Source organism: Belonocnema kinseyi, chromosome 5 (assembly GCF_010883055.1).
Source record: "Belonocnema kinseyi isolate 2016_QV_RU_SX_M_011 chromosome 5, B_treatae_v1, whole genome shotgun sequence".
In the NCBI taxonomy this organism is placed as follows: Eukaryota; Metazoa; Arthropoda; class Insecta; order Hymenoptera; family Cynipidae; genus Belonocnema; species Belonocnema kinseyi.
The window spans coordinates 148,337,857-148,361,973 of NC_046661.1; the positions used below are offsets into that span (position 1 = coordinate 148,337,857).

A 24,117-nucleotide genomic window follows, 5' to 3' on the forward strand; every position below is an offset into this window, starting at 1 on the left:
GGTATTTTTAAATTTTCAAGGAATTTCAACAGATTTCAAAAGATTTTAAAGGATTTTAAATATTTTAGAATGTTTAAAAATATTTCAATAAATTTTCAAATCATTTTTATAATTTAAAGGGATTTCAAAGAATTTTAATAATTTTGAGATTTTTTAATAATTATTTGAGAGTATTTTAAAAGGTTTTAAGGTATTTTCAATTTATTACAGTAATTTAATATGAGAGTTTAAAGGATTTGATACGTCTTAGTACCTTTTCCTAGATTCTAAGGAATTTTCAATTGATTTCAATTATTTAGTATGTGATTTTAAAGGATTTAAAATATTTTAAGGTATTTTTAAAATTTGCAAGGAATTTTCAAGAGCTTTGCAAAATTTTCAGAGATTTTAAAGGATTTTAAATATTTTAGGATGTTTTAAAACATTTCAAGGAATTTTCAATTAATTTCAATAATTTAAAGCACTTTAAAAGAATTCCAACTATTTTTTTCAATTTTTTTGGTTGAAAGTGGAACTGCTTTGTTAAAAATTTAGTTTTTTTTTTTGGTTGACAATTTATCAAATTAGTCGAAAAATTTCTTTTCTGAAAATTTAACTATTTTGCAGAATTCTTTTTGTTGGTTTTGGTTTAAAAATTAATATCTTTTAACTACAAGAAAATTAATCTTCTTATTCAAATTTTTTTTCAGAATACTAATTGTTTTAGTTAAAAGTTTAACTATTTCTATTAAAAGTTAGTCAACTATTGATTAAAATTAATGTTATATTTTATAATTATAATATAAAATTAATAATATATATAGCAGTTATAATATTCATACTATATACACCCGAAAAACATAACCTCAAAATCGATTCATGCATGAAATGAAGAATCACGTGAAACATTAAATTCGCCAATTTCTTCCATTTCTTTCAAATGGGGATCGAGATATGAATAGAAGACCGCCGAAGTCTTCCGAAGCCTTCAGATCGACAATCATCGTACAGCAGGGAACCGAAGTCGAATCGTGCATTTTTAGCTTACACACGAAGTCACAGTGGTAATCATGCACCTTCTGTTTTGCGGCTCCCAAACGGTAGGTATGGTGGAGGTAAATTTCAGGCTCGATCTGGCAGCTCTGACCAAAAGTGACCGTGGGCCGCAATTAGGATATTTTCTTGACCACGGGCCGCAACTCGATAATAGCCGCCTGACTTGGTCAGGAGCATGCCGACGGCCGACCACTGCTCTAGGCTGTCTTGGCCTTGGACGGATTCGGCGTCTTTCGTTCGCCGTCGCCTTTCTTCGGGCTTTCTCCTCTCCTGCCACGAAGCGCTCAGGCTGGCTTGTTGCCCTGTGGCTTCTTCGGATCTCTCTCTCTCTCTCTCTCTCTCTCTCTACATTTTCTGAGGTGAGGGTGGTATTGAAGTCAGCATCTTCCCCTTCCGCTGGACCCTCTATCTCAGATTCTGGTTTGGCATCGCCATTTGCACTATCCACTATAAATTTTTTATGGGCCTCCTTTTGAGCTTCACTTTTCTCACCCATAATTTTGAGTCTTTTGTGGATCAATTTGGGCTTTTTCTCAACATTTTAAAAATATAAATGGAATTTTTTAAATTTTCAGTTTAAAAAATTAATTTTAAAATAAAAATAATTTCCAACCTCTTGAATTAATCCAAAAAAGAGGAATTGTTAACCAAATAGTTTAATCCTCAAAGTTGAATTTTTGAGAAAAAAGAATGAAATTTCTTCCAAGAAAGATTAATTTCGACCCAAGAAAGATGACCTTTCTACCATCAAGGTTGAAGTTTTAATCTAAAAGGTCAATAATTTAAGAAAACAGTTGCATCTTTATTTAAAAAAGATAGCTTTATGAAAATGGTTCAATTTTCAACAAACAGGATGCAACTAAGTGTTCGAAATTTACAAGCAAAAGAGTGGTTGTCTACCAGTTCGCCACATGGTGCTGAAAAATGGAACTAGAAAGATTAGGCACAATTTTAAATATGTATTTTAATTTTTGCATAAAAGTGTTTTTACGATTGTTCTGTGAATTATAAAACAATGATTGAATACTAAAAACAAATATTCATGAAATACAAATAGTTTTTGATCGAACTTCCACCATATACAGTGAAAAAACACATTTTTGTGAAATAGGTTTTCTAAAAAAATACAATTATTTCATCATTTCATGTGAGTTTTAATGCATTCTAAGCTTCAATAAAATTTAATTAATGTATATAGCGACAAATTTTATCCATATTATGTCAAGAATACGAATAATAGACGACTGGAAGTTAAATACGAATTCTAACCTAACTTTTAGATTAGATTTTTAAATAGTAAATATTTCATGTATAAATTAATAAAAATGTACTTTGAGTTCATTTTTGCTTCAAAATAAGTCCATTTAAGTTTATAATCTTTTAAAAATCCCAATAAAGAGAACAATAATTGTTTTTTTTTTAGAAAAATATTTATGTAAAAAGTGTGGTTTTTCACTGTATGATATGTAACTTGTATCTAAAACACCTTGTTTCCGATAAAAACTTATTTTTGTTATCCAATAAATACTTAAAACTCCAAAAAAAATTCTTAAAACACTTTTATGCAGAGCTTAAAATGCATCTTTAAAATCGTGCCTATTCTTTCTAGTTCGAACTTTTGTCGCCAGGTGGCGTATAGCAGTTCAATCATTCTCAGTAAAATAGTTAAATATTTAACCCTAAATATCAATGTAAAAATAATTAAATTTTCTATCAATAAGTAGAGTTTTCCATCAAGAAGATTAACTCTCTACCAAAAAAGACGAAATTTCAACAAAATACAAGAATTTTCAACTAATCTGACTAAATTTCTGCATTAGAAAAATAATTTTGAAAATATTTTTACCACCCGAAACGGCTTACACGCCCCTGACTGTTAACGTTCATATTCCCTGGATTTAAATCCACCGTCAGTCCCCGACCAGGTATTAAATACAGGTTTCAGTGTTCTTGGTTAAAAATACAACTGTTTCTGGTAGAATTGTAATCTTTCTTGTTTGAAAATTCTGCTTTTTTGTGTTAAAAATCCAAGTATTTGGTCATTAACTCCACTATATTGGTGAAATTTAAATTATTTTGTTGATAATACAAACACTTTGTTAAAATCATTATTTTCGCCCGAAAATTCGACTACTTTGTTGCAGACTTATCCTTTTAGGTTGAAAATTCATCCCTTGCCGTAGAAAACAATTTTTGGTTGTAAATTCAACTATTTTGTTAAAAATTCAATATATTTCGATTCGAAATCTTATGAATTTAAAGCGTTTATGTTGATTTCAATATGGTTCTACATTAATTTTATTTAAAAGAAATTATTCCCCTATTTTTTTGAAAAATCACCAATTTCAGTAGTATAGCTATGCTACTACGACACTAATTACCGACTGATCAAGGTTCTGTTCAATGCTAAGTTACCGACGTGAGGTAACTTAGCATAGAACAGAACATTACTTGGTCAGTAAGTAGAGTCGTAGCACCACAGCTATACTACTGATTTCTCTTGTTTTGAGAGAATTTTGGGCTGTGAAGGCCGAAAAATAATTTTAATTAATTTATAGGTCCATGGAGATGCTGCTTTTATAGGCCAGGGTGTGAGCCAAGAATCCCTTTTATTAGGTGGAGTTCCTCATTTTGAAGTTGGAGGATCAATTCACTTGGTGGTGAACAATCAAGTTGGGTTCACAACTCCACCTTCGAGAGGAAGATCCACCAGGTATTGTACTGATCTCGCAAAAATGATATCAGCTCCAGTGATTCATGTAAATGGAGATGCTCCTGAGGTGAGATTTTCAAAAAATTTAAGTTTCACAAAATTATGGTGGCAACACATACTGATTTTTAAAAATTTGTTCAGGAAAATTAAATTTTTTAATTTCAGTGTTCAAGGCTAAAATTTTTCTAATTTTAAGTATTCAAAAAATAATTTTGAATTAAGTTGAAGAATATAGTACAGGAAAATTATTAATCAAACAGATGAATTTTCAAATAAAATTATGAATCTTAAACTGCAACAGTTAAATTTCCAGGTAAAAAAAAGGTTCAACTAAAAACAAGTAATTTTTAAAATAAAATAGTTGAATTTTCAACAAAAGAAATGAATTTTCAACTAAAATAAAGAGTCTTCAATCCAAAAATGATTTTTTTTATTGTTGAATTTTCTGCAAAGCAAATTAATTTTTAACCAAAAGATACAGATACTCAACGAAAAATGTAAGACTTAATATTAAAACCAGAACAGATTTCGATTTTAAATTTAAAAAAAAATGAATTTTCCACAAAATATGTAGTTGAATTCTTAGCCAAAAATACGAATTTTTAACAAAATAGTTGACTTTAAAACAAAAAATATATTTTTGAACGAAATTGTTTAATTTTTAACTCATAAAAAATTAGTCGAAAAATACGAATTTTCATCCAAATAACATAAAGTAAAATCAAGAATTAAGTAGTTCAATTTGCAGTTTAAAAAATTAATTTAAAAAAAAATTAATTTTCCACAAAAAAATGAAATAGTTAAATTTTTAATCGAAAAGATGAATTTTCAACTAAAGTAAAGTACCTTAAAAAAAATGTTTTTAACAAAATTTTTGAATTTTCTACAAAGCAGATAAATTTTTAATCAAAAGAACTAAATATTCAACGAAAAATAAAAAACTTAATATTCCAAACAGAACAGATTTTGATTTTAAATAAAAAAAGTTAAAGTCAAAGAATATGAATTTTCAACCAAGTACGTACCTGAAATCTCAGCCAAAACACGAATTTTTAATAAAATGGAAGAGTGGAATTCTTAGTTAAAAAAATTAATTAAAAAAATAAAAATATGAGTTTTTAACAAAAGAGTTTAAATTTCTACGCAAAAATGTTTTTTTTTTAAACAAAATTGTTTAATTTCCAATAAATTATATTTAATAATAATTTAAGATAATATAAATAATCAATAATAATCAATAATAAAATTAGATTAAATTTCAACAAAATAGTTACATTTTTAATCAAAGAAATGAATTTTCAACTAAAATTAAGAATCTTAAACTGAGACCGATAAATTTTCAGTTGAAAAATAAATTTTCAACCAAAATAAGTTTAAAAAAAAAAAATAAAATGGTTGAATTTTCTACGAAAGAGGTGAATTTTCAACTAAAATAAAGAATATTCGACCAAAAAAATTTATTTTTTTTACAAAATTGTTAAATTTTCTACAGAGCAGATTATTTCTTAATCAAAAGAGATGAATACTCAACAATAAATGTAAAAATTGATATTATAACCAGAAGAGATTTTAATTTTAAATAAAAAAAGCTGAAATCAAACAAAAATCTGAATTTTCAATAAACAAAATTGTTTTAATTTTCAACATAATAGTTGCTGTTTGTATTACCATTTTACTGAATTATTCTGTTTTGTTTCATAATTAATTGTTTTAACAATTACCTGTTTCATTTCAGGTGAAAATTTTTAATTCTCAGTTAAAATTTAATCTATTTTATTGAAATTTCCTTTTTTTTAGAAATTGAAGATTCTTCCTTGAAAGTTAATCGTTTTGGTAAAAAACTATACTATTATGTTGTTAATTTTTAACGAATCAGATGAATTTTCAACAAAAATAATTCAATTTTTATTTAAAAAAATTAGTTTTTGAAACAAAAGAAAAAAAAACTTTCAACTAAAACTATGAATCTTAAACATAAAAAAAAAGAAATTTTAAGAAAAAATTTTAAGATTTAACTAGTGAGTTGCATTTTCAACATAAAAGGATAATTTTTCTACAAAAAATGTGATACTTAATATTTCAACAAAAAAGGATTTTTATTTAAAATAAATATCTAAAACAAATTAATTTTTAACCAGGCAGTAGCTTTTATATCATGAAAAAGGTTCAATTTATACAGAAAGAAATGAATTTTCAATCAAAAAAATTTTTGTCCAAAAAAGAAAAAAATTGCAATCAAATTGTCTAATTTTTAAGACAAAAATAAAACTTTTCTACAAAACTTTTGAACACTCAATTTAGAAATATATATTTTTAACAAAATTGTTGAATTTTCAACAAACCAATTCTATTTTGAAACAGATAATGTGACTATTAACCAAAAAAGATGAATTATCACCCAAAAATGTAATATTTGACTTTTTAACCAAAAAATGAAATTGCAACCAAAATAGTTAGATTTTTAAAAATAGTTAATAAATTAAAATTTTAATAAATTGACCATTTTCGAATAAATTAGTTGAATTTTCTACAAAAATAGTTCGACTTTTAGTTAAAAAATAATTTTTGAACCAATCAGTTGAATTATCAACGAAAATAGTTCAATTTTCAAAGAAAAAAATTTATTTACCACCGAAAGAAAAGAATTATTAACTAAAATTATGATTCTTCGAACAAAAAATGAACTTATAAGAAAATAGTTCAGTATTAAACTAGTGAGTTGAGTTTTCAACAAACAACAAAATTGTTGTTCAAAAAGAAAAAAATTGCGTTTTGAATATTTGATTCAGAAGTATAATTTGTTGAATTATCTAGTCGAAAATACGATTTTTTCCAAATAATTGAATTTTCAACAAAAAACTAACATTTTTCATTTAAGTTTCATTTGTTTTTAAAAATATTTTAATTATTCATAATTTATTTAATTTTTTATTTATTTTTTTCTTCTTAAAAAAAAAGTTTGAATATTCAATAAGGAAGTATAACTTTTCAACAAAATTGTTGAATTTTCAACAAATGAATTCAATTTTGAACCAAATAATATTTTTAACAAAAAATTAAGTTATTACTAACAAAAAATTTAATATTATTAATTTTAAAATGTAATTTAATGTAATGTAATTCGAGAAAGAACTTTCAACCAAAAATAGTTAGATTTTTTTGAATGGGAAATAAGTCGGAAATTTTATGATCTGTTAATTTTATCATCAGTTTTTTAAATATAATTTTTATTTAATTATATTGGTTTTTTTAAAATGAATTTTCTTTAATCCGAAAATTTAACTATTCGAGTTAAACATTCTATAATTTTAGTTGAAAATTTATCTATTTGAACAAAAATTAATTTTTTGAACTAAGCATGTAACTATTTAATTTTTAGTTAAAAAATGATCTGCTTTAGTTGAAAATTCAAGTAATCTAGTTAAATATTTATGGTTTTAATTAAAAATTTATCTTTTTGACTTGAAATTCAACAATTCCAATAAATAATTCATAACTATTTTTGAAAATTTATTACTTTGTAGGAAAATACTAATTTTAACTAATCTGTTGAATTTTCAATCCAAAAAGAATAATTATATACAAAACATTCGAATTTTCAACCAAATAGTCGAATTTTTGTTTGAAAATTTATTACTTCGTAGGAAAAGACTAATTTTAACTAATCTGTTGAATTTTCAATCCAAAAAGAATAATTTTATACAAAACAGTCGAATTTTCAACCAAATAGTCGAATTTTTAACGCGAAAAGACTAATTTTTATCACAATACGTACGTTTTTAAACTAAAACATGAATTTTCAATTGAAATTATGTAGCATGCAAAACTAAAAATTAATTTTTTAACAAAATAATTCCACAGTTGAGTTAAACCAAAAAAAGAACATTTTCAACCAGATATAAAAATATTTGTTGACAAAGTGGTTCAATTTTTTTTCAAGCAGTTGAATTTACAAAAAAAAATAATTCTCAATGAGTGGACACAAGTGTTCTTTTTTTGGTAAAAATGAATCTTTTTGCTTTCAAATCCATCTTTTTGGTTAAAAATTAAAGAAAACGTTTGTTTTTTTTTAGTTAAAAATACAACTACTTGGTTAAAATATTGTTGCATAGAAAATTAATCGTCTCGGTTTTAATTTCATTTTTTTGGTTAAAAATTCAACTATTCTGTTGAAAATATATCTCTGTATGTTAAAAATTCAATTACTAAAGTCTTTGGTTAAAAATTCAAATATTTGTTGAAAATTTAATCTATTTTGTTAAAAATTCAGTACGTTAAAAAGTGAATTCGGAATTTTTCAGATGGTCGTTCGAGCAACGAGGATAGCTTTCGCTTATCAAAGAAAATTTAGAAAAGACGTTTTCGTCGATCTAAACTGTTTCCGACGATGGGGACACAATGAACTCGACGATCCCACCTTCACAAATCCTCTTTTATATAAAATTATTCATAATCGTCCGTAAGTACAATTTTTCCCACTTTTTAAATTATAATACATTTTTAACTCTCCCTTCCATAACATATTTTTCCTTTATTTTCCCCTCATTTAGCTTTCTCAGCTAACTCGCCCCTTCCCCTACTTCTCCCCCAGGTATCACTTCCCCTGAAATAATCATTCTCATATCTAATAATTTCCTCTACTTCACCTTCCTGATTTACCCCCACTTTCCCTATATCCCTTTTTTGATTCTACTTTACTTTCTCTATTTCCTCTCTCCTTATTTCCCCTTATTTCCCATTTTTCACTTACTTATTCTACCTTTATTTTCTTCCATTTTCTATTTCTTCTTCTACTTTACTTTCACTTATTTGCCCTACTATCTCTTTCCTCATTTCTAATACTTCTCTCGTCACTTCTCCTAATTCCTTTTCCTATTTTTCCTTGTTTCTCCTACCTTCCCTACCCTAATATCCCCTACTTCTCACATCCTTTTCTCTTACTTCCCATTCTTGAAAAAAATGTCGGACAGATAGATGGACGCACGTTCGGACACAAAACTGAAACTTTTAATGCTTCTGTCCACGGTTATAAAATCCTAAAAATAAAATTTTCAGATATTATTTTTTTTAAATATTAATTTTTCTATTATCATTAAACGGTTCTGATAGTCTTTAAAATTTTTATAATTTATTATTTATATTCTTTAAATTCTATTGTAATTTACAATTATTATATTAATCAACTACAATTAATTTTGCTTTAAAAAAAAGTAGATAGAGTATGGATGGGGGAGTAGGGACGGGGGAGAGGAAATGACGAGAGGGCAAATGAGAGGAGAGAAAGTAAGGTAAGTAAGGGGAAAATAAGGGTGGGTACATGAGGAATGAGAAGATAGGGGAAGTGGGAGGTAATAATGGTCGGGAAGTAAGGGGAAGTAAGGTAATGGCAGGTAGGGAAGTAGGCAAAGTGTTGAGAAATTAGGGTGAGGAAAGTAGGTAAAGTAATTTAAAATTAAGGAGGAGCATGGTAAATAATTATAAATCAGGAGTAGGGACGGGGGAAAGGAAATTACGAGAGCAGAAATTGGGGGAGCGAAAGAAGGGTAAGTAAGGGAAAAAGGGGGGAGGAGAGCAGAAGAAAGGCGAAGGTAAAGGAAGTGAGAGGTTATAATAAACAGAGAAGTAAAGGAAATTAGGGGAGGGGTGGCAGGAAGTGAGGGCATATTATGGATTATGAGAGGAGATGAAGTAGGAAAAGTGATGCGAAATTATGAGGATTAGGAGAAATAACGAGTGGTGACGAGGAACAAGAAGCGACGAGACGAGAAATGAGGGTAGACGAAGTAGGTCGAGTATGGGGAAAAGAGGGGAGCAAAGTTTGGGAAATTAGAGGGTAGGGGAAGTGGGAAGGAATTATGGATGGAAAAGAAAGGGAATTAATGGAACGGGGTGAAGGAAAAAACAAATTATGGCTAATGCGGACAGGGGAAGTAGAGTAAGTGAAGGAAAGTGATGGTTAATGAAGGGAAGGCAAGTGATGGTAAATAAGGGAAGAGAAAGTTTGGAAATTAATGTAAAATAAGGTGGGAGTAGGGGAAATGATTATAAATGAGAAGTACGGACGGGAAAGAGGAAATGAGAGGAGAAATTAGGGAAAAGAAAGTAGGGTAAGTAAGAGAAAAAGAGAAGTATTAGAAATGAGAAGGTAGGGGAAGTAGGGGGTGTAATAATAGACGGAAAAGTAAGGGAAATCAGGTGAGGGATAAGTAAGAAGAAAATAGGGGAGGCAAGTATAAGAAATCAGAGGGTAGGAGAAGCTGGGGGGAAGGATGGAAGGAGAAGCAAGGGAAATTAGGGAAGGATAGTATGGAAAATGAGAGCGTAGGGGAAGTTGGAAGACATGATGGAAGGAGAAGTAAGGAAAATTAGGGGAACGGAGTAGAGAAACTATGGGCAAATTATGGGTAATGAGGGGATGGAAATAAGTGTAGTGATGTATAATTATAGGGAGTAGAAGAAATGATTAGTGAGTACGGGGGAGAGGAAATGTGGAGATGAAAAATGGGAAAAGAGGAATGAGGACAAGTAAGGGGAAATATGGGAGGGGAGTATGAGAAATGAGAGGGATGAAAGGAGAAGAAAAATTAGGAGAGGGGAAGAAAAGATAGTAATGTGAAATTATAGGAAGTAGGAGAAATGATTAGCGGGGATGGAAAAAGGGGAAATGATAAGATTTAAAATGAAGGAAGAAGAAGTAAGATAAGTAAGGAGAAAAGAGGGGATAAGATTATGAGAAATGAGAGGTTAAGTGAAATGGGAGGGAATGATAGAAAGGGGCATTAAGGGAAATCAGGAGAGAGGAGAAGAAGAAGTGAGGGCAAATTATGGGTGATGAGGGGAGGTGAAGTGAGGAAAGTAATAGGAAATTATAGCGACTAGGAGAAATGATGAGTAGTGACGGGAGGAGGAAATGAACAGATGATAAATTATGGGAAAGGAAGTAAGGTTATGGGAAATGAGAAGGTAGAGGACGTGATAGGGAATAATGGTATTAGAATTAAGGGAAATTAGGACGGGGGCAAAGGAAAAAAACAATTTATGGCTAATGAGGGAAGGAAAAGTATATTAAGTGATGGTAAATTAGGACAAATTATATGTAATGAAGGGAAAGGAAGTAAAGGAAGTGATGAGTAATTAGGGGAAAGGAAGTAGGGAAAGTAATGTAAAATGAGGGGGGAGTAGAGGAAGGGAAATCATATCTGAGGAAGGGATAAAGGTGAAGGGAAGTGTCATAAAAAGCACATTTTTCATAAAAATGCAGTTGTACAGTGATAGTTTTGGTAAGGTGGCCGTCCGTAGATTAGAAGAGAAGGTGAAATGATATGAGGGGCGAGGAACTATGTTAAGAAGGAAAGTAGAGAGGAGTAGGGGCAATTGGCGGGTGAGAGAAGCGGAAAAAAACGATGGAAAAAGGTAGTAGGGCAAATTAAGGGAGGTGTCAGTGGAAGTGAAAGGAAATTAAGGGAAGGCTGGAAATGAAAATTATAAGTTGTAAGGGGAGGGGAAGTCGGGATAGTGTTCGGAAATAAGCAGAGGGTAATTGGGGAAAGTCAGGGAAAATTGAGGGGGGTAGGGGATATGATTATAAATGAGAGTGAGTAGGGCAGGAGAAGTGATGGCTGAGAAAGGGAAGTAGGGGAAGAGAAGTACAATTTTCATAAAAAGCCCATTTTTGATAAAGATCAGTTGTATAGTTTCCTCATCTAGATAAAAGAATAAAAATATAAATCCATTTTGAGAGTCTAAAATGAATTTAACAGATCTATTCCGGATCGGTATTTGGAAGAATTGTCAAAATCGAAGCTCCTCTCAAAAGAAGAGGGGCAATCAATTGTTGAAGAACATAAAAGCTGGCTTGGAAATGCACTAAAAGAAATAGATAATTATGTGCCACAACCGACTTATTTCACTGGATGGTGGTCCAGAATAAAGCAAGCTGAGTCAGCAATTACTACTTGGCATACAGGAGTGGATTTGAATCTTCTACAATTTATTGCCAAAAAGAGTGTCAATTTTGAAAGTGAATTGGTGAGACTTCAATTTTTATAACTACTAAAAATTCTTTTACTCAGGGTGCCAGCAAAACTTCATTTTCAAAATTCTCTTACTTTTCCCTGACTAATTCAGAGGTATTCAGGCAATCTAACTAATCCACTTATAATCTAGAGTAATCCAAGTATTCTTGAGTAATCCACTAGTAATCATGGGTAAAATATTTTTAATCTGAAGTAATCCAGTGTAATCCGGTATTATCTAGAGTAATTCAATTGTAATTCACCTGTAACTTGTTATCTAGAGTAATCCGGGCTGATATAATTGTAATCCGGAGTCATTTTAGTAGTTATTATCAATCCAAGTATTTCAGAGTTATCCACTACTAATCTGGGGAAATATAGTAAAAATCAGGAGTAATCCATTTCTAATCCAGTCTAACCTAGATAATTTACAATAATAAATTTGCAATCCATTTGCAATCCAAATAATTTAGAGTAATTTTGGAAATCCAACTAATCTACTTAATCCAGAATAATTCAAGCATAATATAGCACAATCCACTTTTAATCCAGTTAATCCGGAGTATTTTAGGTAATTCAAATAATTAACTTGTTAGCTGAAGTAGTCTATCATTATTCACTTGCAATCAAAGCAATTCGAAGTGTCCTAGTATTTTGGAGTAATTCACTAGTAATACGAGGTAATCTAGTCCTATCCTCAAGTAATCTAGTTCTAATTGGAAGTAATCCACTTGTAATCTGAGATTATCGAGGGCAATCCATTTGTAATCCAAATGTATTCCAAACAATTCAGGGTAATCCACTTCTAATCCAGATAATTCAAAAAGTACTTTAGGAAAAGCAGTGATTTATTTTTGATCCTTAGTAATCTAAAATAATAAACTTGTAACTCAGAGTAATTTAAGTATCAGGAGTAATCCAAGTATTCCAGAGTAATCTGGGGTTATATAGTTAGAATCTAGAGTAATATTTTTATAATTTAGTGCAATGCAAAATAATCAAGAGTAATCCATTTGCAATCCATTTGTTAATCATAGAATTCAGAGCGATTCAGGCAATTCAACTAATACACTTGTAATCCAGCGTAATTCACGTATGAAAATATTCATATTAATTAATATTTTGAAGATTTATTTATTTTTATTCATTTTTATTATATTTTTAAGAACTTTATTAATATCTTTGAATCTAAAAAATATTTTAATCCACTTGTAATTCTTTTAATTTGAAATAATGTAGGTAATCCAAGTAATTAACTTGTTACCGAGAGTAATTCGACGCTATCCAGTTGTAATCCAGCCTAATGAATTCAGTCATTCACCTATTTTCCCAGAATAATTCAATTATAATCCAGTTAATTGAAAGTACTTTAGGTAATGCAAGTGATTAACTTGTAACCCAGAGTAATCCGTTGCAATAATCTTGTTATTCGAGGTCACTCTAGTAATTCGAAGTAATCTAAGCGTTCCTGAGTAATCCCCTAGTAATCTGGGGTATTATAGTTCAAACCTGGAGTAATCCAATTCTAATCGAGCCGGATCCGAATAATCCACAGTAAGCTAACTATAATACAGCGTAATCCACTTTTAATCCACTTAATACAAAGTGCTTTAGTTAATCCAAATAATTAACTTGATATCCAAAGTAATCCAGCGTTATAAACTTTTAATCCAGCGTAAAAAAAGCAGAGTTATTCACTCTTGTTCTCAAAATAATCCACTTGTAATCCATTTGATTAAAAGTACTTTAGGCAATCCAAGTAATTTGGAGTAATACAGATAAAATATGGAGTAATCCAAAGCTAATCCAGTCTATCTGGATAATCCACAGTAATAAATTTGCAATCCATTTGTAATCCAGATAATTTGAAGTAATTCAGGCAATTCAACTAATTTATTTGTACTCCAGGGTAAATCACTTTTAATAATCCACTTTTAATAAAAATCGTAATCCACCTTTAATCCAGCTAATCCAGCACCTGTAATCCGAGGTAATTCAAGTAATTCGGAGTGATCTAAGTATTCTGGAGTAATCCACAAGTAATCTCGAGAAATATAGTTAAAATATGGAGTAATTCATTTCTAATCCAGTCTAATGCGAATAATCCACAGTAATCATTTTGCAATCCATTTCTAATCCAAATAATTTGGAGTAATTCAGTCAATTAAACTAATACAATTGTAATCCAGGATAAGCAACCTATAATACAGAGTAATCCACTTATAATCCGGTATGCGAAGTAATCCACTTGTAATATGATGTAATCCAGTTCTATTCTGAAGTAATACAGTTCTAATCGGGAGTCAACAACTTGTAATCCGGTATAATCAACGGTAATCTATTTAGAATCCAATTGTATTACAAACAGTTCAGAGCGTAACCTAGTGTAATCCACATCTAATCCACATAATTTTGAGTACTTTAAGTAATCCAAATAATTAACTTGTTACCCAGAGTAATCCGACGATATCCACTTGTAATCCACCATAAAAATGCAGAGTTTTATGCCTTTTCTCCCTGAATAATCCACTTCTAATCCAATTAAATGAAAGTACTTTAGATAATCCAAGTAATTAACTTGTAATCCACAGTAATCAATCGCAATACTCTTGTAATTCGAGGTAATTCTAGTATTTTCAGAGAAACTGAGTATTCCAGAGTAATCAACTCTTAATCTGGGGTAATACAGTTAAAAATGGATTAATCCATTTTTAATACAGTCTAATACGATAATCCATGTTATTCAATTTGAAATCCATGTGTTACCCTGATAATTTGGTACTCCAATTGTAATCTGGATTGGATCTGGAGGATATCTATATGTGCAATTTAACTAATCCACTTATAATCCAGAGTAAGCCACCTATAATAGAGCGTAATCCACTTTTAAACTAGTTAATTTGAAGCACTTTAGGTAGTCCACGTAATCACTTTGTAATCCAAGGTAATTCGCCATAATAAACTTGTAATCCGAGGTTATTCAAATTAGAGATCCTCTAGATAGAGTTGATACACAAACTCACACAGGCTTACACAGACTTGTCACTGCGCATCGCGATTAGTCCGGAACCAGAAGTCCTCATATAGGGCGCGAAATTTTGATAAGCGTTTACGTTTAAATTACAATACACTCATAAATCGTGTTGCAATTAAAATAGTGAATCTTCAACAAAAAATTATTTTTAACCAAATAAATGAATTTTCAACCAAGAAAAATTTTGTCTACCAATAAAGAAGATTTTTCAAAAAAATACATGAATTTTTAACTAAAAAAAAATAAAGTTTTCAATCAAAAAAGGAATAGTTATATTTTCATTTAAGAAAATTAATTTTCAACGAAAAAAATTAATTTTATACTCATGAGATGAATCTTCAACCAAATAGCTTAATTTTTTGCCAAGGAAGTGGAATTTTCAACCAAAAATTAGGTAAATTTTATATTTTAAACCGAATTTTCAACGAAAAAGTTCAATTTTCAACTGAAAAATATAAATCTAAAACAGATTTCTATTGGATCTTCAAGAAAAAATATGAAATTGTAACGGAATAGATGATTTATCAACTAAAAAGATCAAATTTTGAACAAAAAGATGAATTTGAACGAAAATTATTAATATTGTCTACAAAAAAAAGATTTTTAAAAAATTAGTTGGGCCTCTAACCAAAAAGATAAATTTTTACTGAAAAAGCCAAACAAAATATATAAATTTTCAACCAAAAAGATTAATTTAAAAAAAAACTGATGAATTTTCCCCCCAAAAAATGAATTTTTAATCGATTAGTTGAATTTCTAACTATCTAAGAAGAATTTCCATGAAAAAAATTCATTTTCTACAAAAAAGACCAATTTTCAAATAAAAAGATGATTTTTCAACCGCGTGGATTGATTTTCCAGAAAAAATTGACTTTTGACCAAATTAATTAATTTTCAAACCAATCGCTTCTTTTTGAATAATTTTTTAACTAGAAAAGATAATTTTTAATCCAAGAAGCGAACATTATTTTAGTTTACATGAATTCTTAACCAAAATATTGAATTTTTAACTAAAAAGTTGAATTTATAACAAAAAAAGTGTATTTTCAGCCAAACAGATTAATTTTTCACCAGAAAAAGACAAATTTTCAACTACGAAGATTAATTTTCAACAACAAAATTACCAGTTGTCAAAATACAGTAGTTTTTAATCGAATAGTTAAAATTTTTAACTGGAAAATATAATTTTTAATACAAGGTACATGGATTTTTATACAAATAATTGAATTTTCAAATAAAAAATATTAATTTTCAGCCAAAAAGTGAATATGTTAATTTTTAGTTATCCAAATTATTTTCAACCAACAAACGAAGAATGTTCAACAAAATAGTTCAGTTTTTAACAAAACAAAGAAATAATTTTTAGCGAAGTAGTTTAATTTTCAACCAAAGAAATACATTTTTAAACAAAAATATTAATGTTACACCAAAAAAGACGCATTTTCAACTAAATATATATTTGAATTTTCAACAAAATAGTTGAATCTTTCTAATGTATATATTAAATCAAACCAAGAAAATGAATTTTCAACTAAGAACATCAATCTTTTACCAAAAAAATTAACTTTTTATATGTTTGCAAATTCAAGCTTCTATTTAAATACATTTTGTTAAAAATTGTTTTTATTTTGTTAATAAATTAATGTTTTTAACTGAGAATGTAACTATTCCATTTTTACACGAAAATTGATTTTTTAATTAAAACCTCAATTACTGGGTTAAAAATTCATATATTTTGTTAAATTTTCATCTTTTTTGTTAGAAAATTATTCTTGCTTAAGAATTTATATTTTTCGTTGAAAATTGAACTTTTTTGTTAAGAAAAGTTACAAATTTCAAATTTAAAAAACTGAAATGAGATTAAAATCAAATTAAAAATCCTTTTTAACGTCCAATAATCAAGTTAATGTGAAGAATTCCTAAAAATAATACCGAAAATCTAGCGACCAAATTTCAACATCCACCATAAAATTTTCCCACTGCAATTTTAAAAAAAGTTTTTATTTTTTTTTACCTAAAAGAGAAACGAAAAAAATTTCCTCCGAACAAAAACAAAAAAGAAGAAAGTAAAATGAGAAGGCGACCAACCAAATCCTCTACCTTCTCTTTTTTTTTTAAATTTTGTTAATAGATTCTTGGTTTTATTTTCAGGAATTCTTAACATGTTACAAATTTGTTAAAAATTACTTTTTTTGATTGAAAATTGATTTTTTATTGTAAATTTATCCTATTCAGTTTAAAATTGAACTATTTGGTTGCAAATTCATGCACTATTCATGTCTTTATTGGAAGAAAATTAATATTTCTCATTGACAATTTATTAATTGTGGTTTAAAATTTATTCTTTGTTTATTGTAAATTATTATTTTTTAGTTAAAATATAGTATAAGCTACTTAGTTCCAAATTTGTCTCTTTTGGTAGAAAATTAATCTTCATGGTTAAAACTGCATTTATTTTTTGGTTAAAAATTCAACTATTTATTCGAAAATGGAACTACTTTGTTAAAGATTCATCATGTTGTTAAAATTGGATTACTTTATTTCAAAATTCATCTCTTTAATTAAAACTTGAACTATTTTGTTGAAGAATCGCTCTTTTGTGTAAAAATTAAATTTTTTTCTCAAAATATAATTTTTGAATTTTATTTCATAATTTATATTTTTGGTAATTTTGTTGTTGTTAAAACATCAACTATTTTAAGTTAAATTTTAATCTTCTTAGTTTGAAAATTTTATTATTTGGTTAAAAATGGATATTTTTGAATAGAGAATTGAAGTATTTGGTTCAGAAATCAACTATTTTATTACAAAATTAATTGCTTTTTTTTGGAAATTCAAAGTATGTTTTTAAAAAGTCATATTTTATTGGTCGAAAATCCAACTGTTTTTTTAACATTCACCTATTTCGTCACAAAAATTAATTATGTTAAATTGAAAGTGTTTAGATTTAAAAAATTCCAGTGTCTTCTAAAAAATGTAATTATTTTGTTGAAAATATAATGTCTTGAAATTATATAATTAAAAATTTTTGTTAAATTTTCTTTAAATCTTTTTTGGTCGACAATTAAACTACTTTGTGGAAAATTTATCCTCTTTGATTAAGTATTCGTTTTTTTATGATAAATAAAGTCATCTATTTTATAGTTAAAAAAAAATGAATAAATTTGGAATTTTATTATTTTATTTCGCTTATAAAAGATTCTTTGTTAAAAATGTTAAAAACTCAAATGTTATTCTTTGAATATTAATGATCAGAGAAAATAAAAAATTGGCCAGGGAAAAATTAGGTAAAAATCAGGAATTTTTAAAAAGTAAGTTTTTTGACCACCCTGCTTTCTTAATAGAATTTTAATATTAAATAGTATTTTAAATAAATTAAAAAGAGTGAAAACAGAAATCCAAAAACTGTATATTTAAAAAGAAAAAGGGGAAACTTTTCGAAAAGAGGGAAAAACGGGAATTTGAAAAAGGAGAAACGAAGGGGGATAGGGGAAAGATTGTTCACCCTCAATCTTAAATAAAAAGTGGGGGAAAGGGTTATTACATTTTTTTAATAAAAAAAAGTCCCCTCTCTATTTTAGGACATTCATCCACATATTCTCAAGTCTCACGTTCAGGCCAGGTTAAAAAAAATTGAAACTGGATCTGAAGTCGATTGGTCAACGGCAGAAGCAATGGCTTTTGGAAGTTTGCTTTATCAGGGCTACAATGTGAGACTAAGTGGTCAAGATGTTGGTCGAGGTACATTTTCTCATAGACACGCAATGCTTGTCGACCAATCAAATGGAGGTAATATTTTTATATTTTACTCGAAAAATGAGGGGCAAATAGGTTTTTCTGGACAAATTAGTCCCCCTCTTACACTTTCTCTTCCCTACACCCCCTGCAATTTCCCTACTTTACCTCCACACACTTGACTTTCTGCCCTTTCCCCAATTTCTAATTTTCTCCTCATTTACACTCACTTCTTCAACTCTTCCTCATTGTCATACACTTCTCTTACTCTTCCTTGTTTACACTCACTTCTCCTACTCTTTCTCATTCACACTTTGAATGACTCTTCGAATGACTCTTACTCATCCTCATTTACACTCACTTCTTATACTCTTTCTCATTTACACTCACTCCTTCTACTCTTTCTCATTTACACTCACTTCTCCTACTCTTCCTTATTTACACTCACTTCTCCTACTCTTCCTCATTCACACTCATTTCACTCCTACTCATCCTCATTTACACTCACTTCTTCTATTCTTTATCACTTACACTCCCTCTTCTCACTCTTCCTCATTTACACTCACTTCTACTCTTGCTCATTTACACTCACGTCTCCTACTCTTCCTCATTTTCACTCACTTCTCTTACTTTTCCTCATTTACACTCACTTCTCCTACTCTTCCTCATTCACACGCACTTCACTCCTATTCATTCATATTTACACTGACTTCTCCTACTCTTCCTCATTCACACTCACTTCACTCCTATTCATTCATATTTACACTGACTTCTCCTACTCTTCCTCATTCACACTCACTTCATTCCTACTCACCCTTATTTACACTCACTTCTTCTATTCTTTATAATTGACAATCCCTCTTCCTCATTTACACTCACTTCTACTCTTCCTCATTTATGCTAACTTCTCCTACTATTCCTAATTTATACGTATTTCTCCTACTATTCCTAATTTACATGCACTTCTCCTACTCTTCCTCATTTACACTCACTTCTCTTACTCTTCCTCATTCACACTCACATTTCCTACTCCACCTCTCATATTTCCCTTACTTCCTCTTCCATAATTAATCTTACTTCCCCTACTTCCATACCTTCATTTTCCCTATTTCCTTTTCCTAATTTATCCTAATTTACCCTATTACACCTACTCTCTCATGATCACTTATTTCCACTCACTTTTCTACATCCATTCTTCTTATTTCTTCTCTTTTTCCATATTTCCTCTTCCCTCACTTCTTCTAATTTCCATCCACTAATTTCTCTCCACTTCTCCTATGCCCCTCCACATTTCCCCTCACTTTTCTTACTTATCCTATTTTTCTTTCTCTGGTTTAATCAAAAAATCAAAAAGTGCAGGGAACAATTATCTTTATTTTTTAGGCAAGATTATCAGTTTCGTAATTTAATATTTTTAAATTATTAAAAATGAACACCAACTACATATATTTTTTTTTTGAAAAAAAATTGGTGACAAATTCTAATGTTTTGTTAAGATTAGTAATTTTTGGGGTTAAAAATTAATCTCTTAGTATGAAAAATAACTTTTTTGTGAAAAATTCAACAACTTAATTGAAATCTTTTTTTTTTGTAATAAAAAATTTGTTGTTGTAAAAATTCAACTCTTAGTATGAAAATCAACTTTATTGTTATAAATCTAACAAATTGGTTGACTTTTTTTTCTTTCTTGAATGAAAAATATTTCTTGGATGAAAATTCCACTCTACTGTTGAAAATTCATCTCTTTGGATAGAAATTTAATCTTTTTTATTATATAGTTATTTTTTTATTATATAGTTATAGTAAATGTCTGAATTTTTGCGATATGCGTGTGTTTACTACTAAAAATAAAATATTCGATTGCTTTTTTTTACAATATTTATCACGTGCCCTTAAAGGATTATTTCCTATTTCAACCAAAAATGGAATACATGACTTTCTACCTAAACAATTATTCTACAACTGAAAACAAAATTTCAACCCAAGAGAATGAATTTTCAATCAAAATAAATTCTCAACGAAAAATATAGCATTTTAACCAAAAAATTTTTATTTAAAATTAAAAACAGTTGAATTCAACAAAAACATACAGTTTAATTTTAAACAAAACAGTTGCATTTTACTCAAAAGTGATAAATTTTTATATCAAAAAGTTAAATTTGCATGTAAGAAAGATTTTTCAATTTCCTTTTTTGCACCAAAAAAGGACAAGTTTTCAACTAAATAGTTGAACTTTTAACTTACAAAAAGTAAATTTACAATAGAAAATGAAATATTTAAATTTTCCGTTACAAAAATTAATTTAAAAAAAGGAATAAACAAAATAGTTAAAATTTTCAGCAAATGGTTTAATTTTAAACAAAAAATACGGGGTTTCCAAGCAAAACGATTAATTTTTCACTAAAAAAAAACGAATTTTTAAAGATTACCTGAATTTCCAACCAAATAGTTTCATCATTAAAAAAGTAATTTAGTTTTCAACCAAAACGATAAATTTTCAATCAAGAATTTTATTTTTCTAAAAAAAAATTTCCAACCAAATAAATTAATTTTTAAGTCCGAAAGACGAATTATCACCAATAATAAAATAGTCAAATTGTTAAATATATTAGGTAAAAAAAATTTCAAGTATATAGTAAACTAAATAGATGAACAATTTGTAGTTAAAAATGTATTTTTCAATTGCAAATTAATGTAGTTCATGGAGTTCATGTAGTTCATTCTTTGGTCAATAATTCAACTGTTTTCTTGAAAACTCATCCTTTTGGTTTGAAAATCTAACAATATTTTTTTCAAATTAAGTTTTTTAACTGAATATTTAACTATCCCGCTTTTAGATTAATATTTATATTTTTTAGTTAAAAATTCAATTATTTGGTTTTCGAATTTAACTATTTTGTCAAAAAATCAGTTTTATGATTTCAGATTCTTGATTTTAGTTTATATGATTTTTTTTAATTGATGTATTTTGTTGAAAATTCGTATTTTATGTTGGAAATCTAACAATATTTTTTTTTCAAATTAATTTTTTTAATCGAAAATTTAACTATTCCATTTTTAGTTCAAAATTTATCGTTTTTAGTTAAAAATGTATATACTTGATTTTTTAATTTGCACTACTTCGTTTTCTACAGGAAATTAATCTGTCTGGTAAAGAAATTATGCTATTGGTTGAAAACTAAACTATTTAGTTGAAAATTATTCTAATTTGTGAAAAAATTAAACCACTTTTTCAAAAGTATCCTTTTCCATTATAAAGTCAACTTTTTCTAAGTTCGTATTTCTGGCTGAGGATTCCAATTTTTTATTAAAAAATTCATATTTTTTTGGTTGACTTCAACTTTTTTTATTTAAAATAAAACTTTTTTAATTAAAATATCAGCTATAAGGTTTTTCGTTGAGTATTCATCTCTTTTAGTTAAAAATTAATCTACTTTGTAGAAAGAAAATTGAACCATTTGGCAAAAAAGTCATTTTTTGGTCGAAGATTCTTCATTTTAGCTGCAATTTATCTCTTTTGTTGAAAATTTAACTATCTTATTACAAAAAAATTGAAACATTTAGATTTTAACTGAAAAATTAACTGTCCCAGTTGAAGGTTCATAATTTAATTGAAAAGTTATCTTTTTAGTTAAAAATTTATCTATTCCACTTTTTGTGGAAAATTAATCTTTCGTAGTTAAAAATTTAAATAACTGGCTGAAAACACACGTATTTTTTTTAAATTCGTCTTTTTGTTGAAAAATAAATATTCTTGGTTAAAAATGCAACTATTGGATTAAAAGTTCATTTATTTGGTCGAAAATTGAACAGTTTTGTTAAAAGTAATTTAGATTGTTTGCAATTAGGCGAAAAAACGAAAAAAAAGGGGAAAAAGAGGAATTAAAAAAAAGGGGACAGAGTTTAAAGTCTCTAATTCACCCAGAAAAAAATTTTTTGCCACGCACAAAAATATTCCTCCCTACACGAAGAGAAGTTTCAAGAGATTAATTCACGGAACTGCTCCTTGATTTTATCTCACCTTTTGCACGAGAACTGAGATCTCAGAGCCCTTGACTTTAAAGCATCGGTCTTTGCTTTAAAAGCAAGGGTTGCGAGATCTTATTTCTCACGCGAAAGGTGTAATAAAATCAAGGAGCATTTTTTTTTAATTTGTTTGAAATTTCTCTCCGTATGAATAAAAAAATAAATTAATAAATTTTAAAATAAACAGGAATCTACATCCCGCTAAATTCGATGGTGGAAGGTCAAAAGGGGAAAATAGAACTTGCAAACAGTATTTTATCCGAGGAGGCGGTTCTGGGTTTCGAATACGGAGTCAGTATTACTTCCCCATTGACTTTAGCAATTTGGGAGGCTCAGTTTGGGGATTTTTTCAATGGAGCTCAAATTATGATCGACACTTTCGTATCAAGTGGGGAAACGAAATGGATGTTAAGCAGCGGATTAACCATGATTTTGCCGCATGGATATGAAGGCGCTGGACCTGAACACAGTTCCTGTCGAATGGAAAGATTCCTGCAGTTAACGAATAGCAAAGAAAACAAACCTGATGGCGAGGACATCAACCTCCAGGTCGCTAATCCATCAACTCCGGCTCAATACTTCCATCTACTCAGGAGACAAGTAATTTTTTTTAAATTACATTTTTTATGAAAAAAAATCTTTGCCGTCGCTCCGCTGGGAATCGAACCACAGTACTTCCGATTGCCGGTCGCGTGATTTTCCCTTACGCTATTACAGCGATAGAATAAAGAATCATTTTTTTCAGAAACACACGCCCTGTAGGTTTTTTTAAATAACATTTATTCTAAAGAAAAATCTTCGTCATTGCTTCGCTGGGAATAGAACCACTGAAATTCCGATTGCCGATCGGTTTCTTTTCCCTTAAGCTACTACAGAAATAGAAAGAAGAATCATTTTTTTCAGAAACACACGCCCTTGTAGGTTTTTTTAAATAACATTTATTCTAAAGAAAAATCTTCGTCATTGCTTCGCTGGGGATCGAACCACAGAAATTCCGATTTCCGGTCGCGTGCTTTTCCCTTAAGCTACTATAGCGATAGAATAAAGAATCATCTTTTTCAGAAACACACGCCCTGTAGGTTTTTTTAAATAACATTTATTCTAAAGAAAAATCTTCGTCATTGCTTCGCTGGGGATCGAACCACAAAAATTCCGATTTCCGGTCGCGTGCTTTTCCCTTAAGCTATTATAGCGATAGAATCAAGAATCATCTTTTCAGAAATACACGCCCTTGTAGGTTTTTTTAAAAATAACAATTTTTCTAAAGAAAAATCTTCGTCATTCCTTCGCTGGGAATCGAACCACAGAAATTCCGATTGCCGATAGGGAGCTTTTACCTTAAGCTACTACAGAAATAGAAAGAAGAATCATTTTTTTAAGCAACAGGCGCCCTTGTTTTTTTAATAACATTTTTTCTGAACAAAAAACTTCACCATCGCTCCAATGGGAATCGAACCACAGAACTTGCGATTGCCGATCGGTTGCTTTTCCCTTAAGCGACTACAGAAATAGAAAGAAGAATCCTTTTTTTCGAAAATAAACGTCCTTGTAGGTTTTTT

The 24,117-nt window shown here is 28.7% G+C and overlaps 1 protein-coding gene across 1 annotated transcript in view; it reads left to right on the plus strand.

Annotated features, from left to right (window-relative positions):
* LOC117172941 (probable 2-oxoglutarate dehydrogenase E1 component DHKTD1 homolog, mitochondrial) overlaps nucleotides 1-24,117 on the plus strand; it is a 48,912-nt gene that overhangs the window by 12,349 nt on the left and 12,446 nt on the right. The window contains exons 5-9 of the mRNA XM_033361247.1: nucleotides 3,594-3,815; nucleotides 8,050-8,207; nucleotides 11,509-11,776; nucleotides 18,379-18,586; nucleotides 22,746-23,158. Coding sequence (XP_033217138.1) covers nucleotides 3,594-3,815; nucleotides 8,050-8,207; nucleotides 11,509-11,776; nucleotides 18,379-18,586; nucleotides 22,746-23,158 — 1,269 coding nt within the window. The remainder of the gene's footprint in view (nucleotides 1-3,593; nucleotides 3,816-8,049; nucleotides 8,208-11,508; nucleotides 11,777-18,378; nucleotides 18,587-22,745; nucleotides 23,159-24,117) is intronic.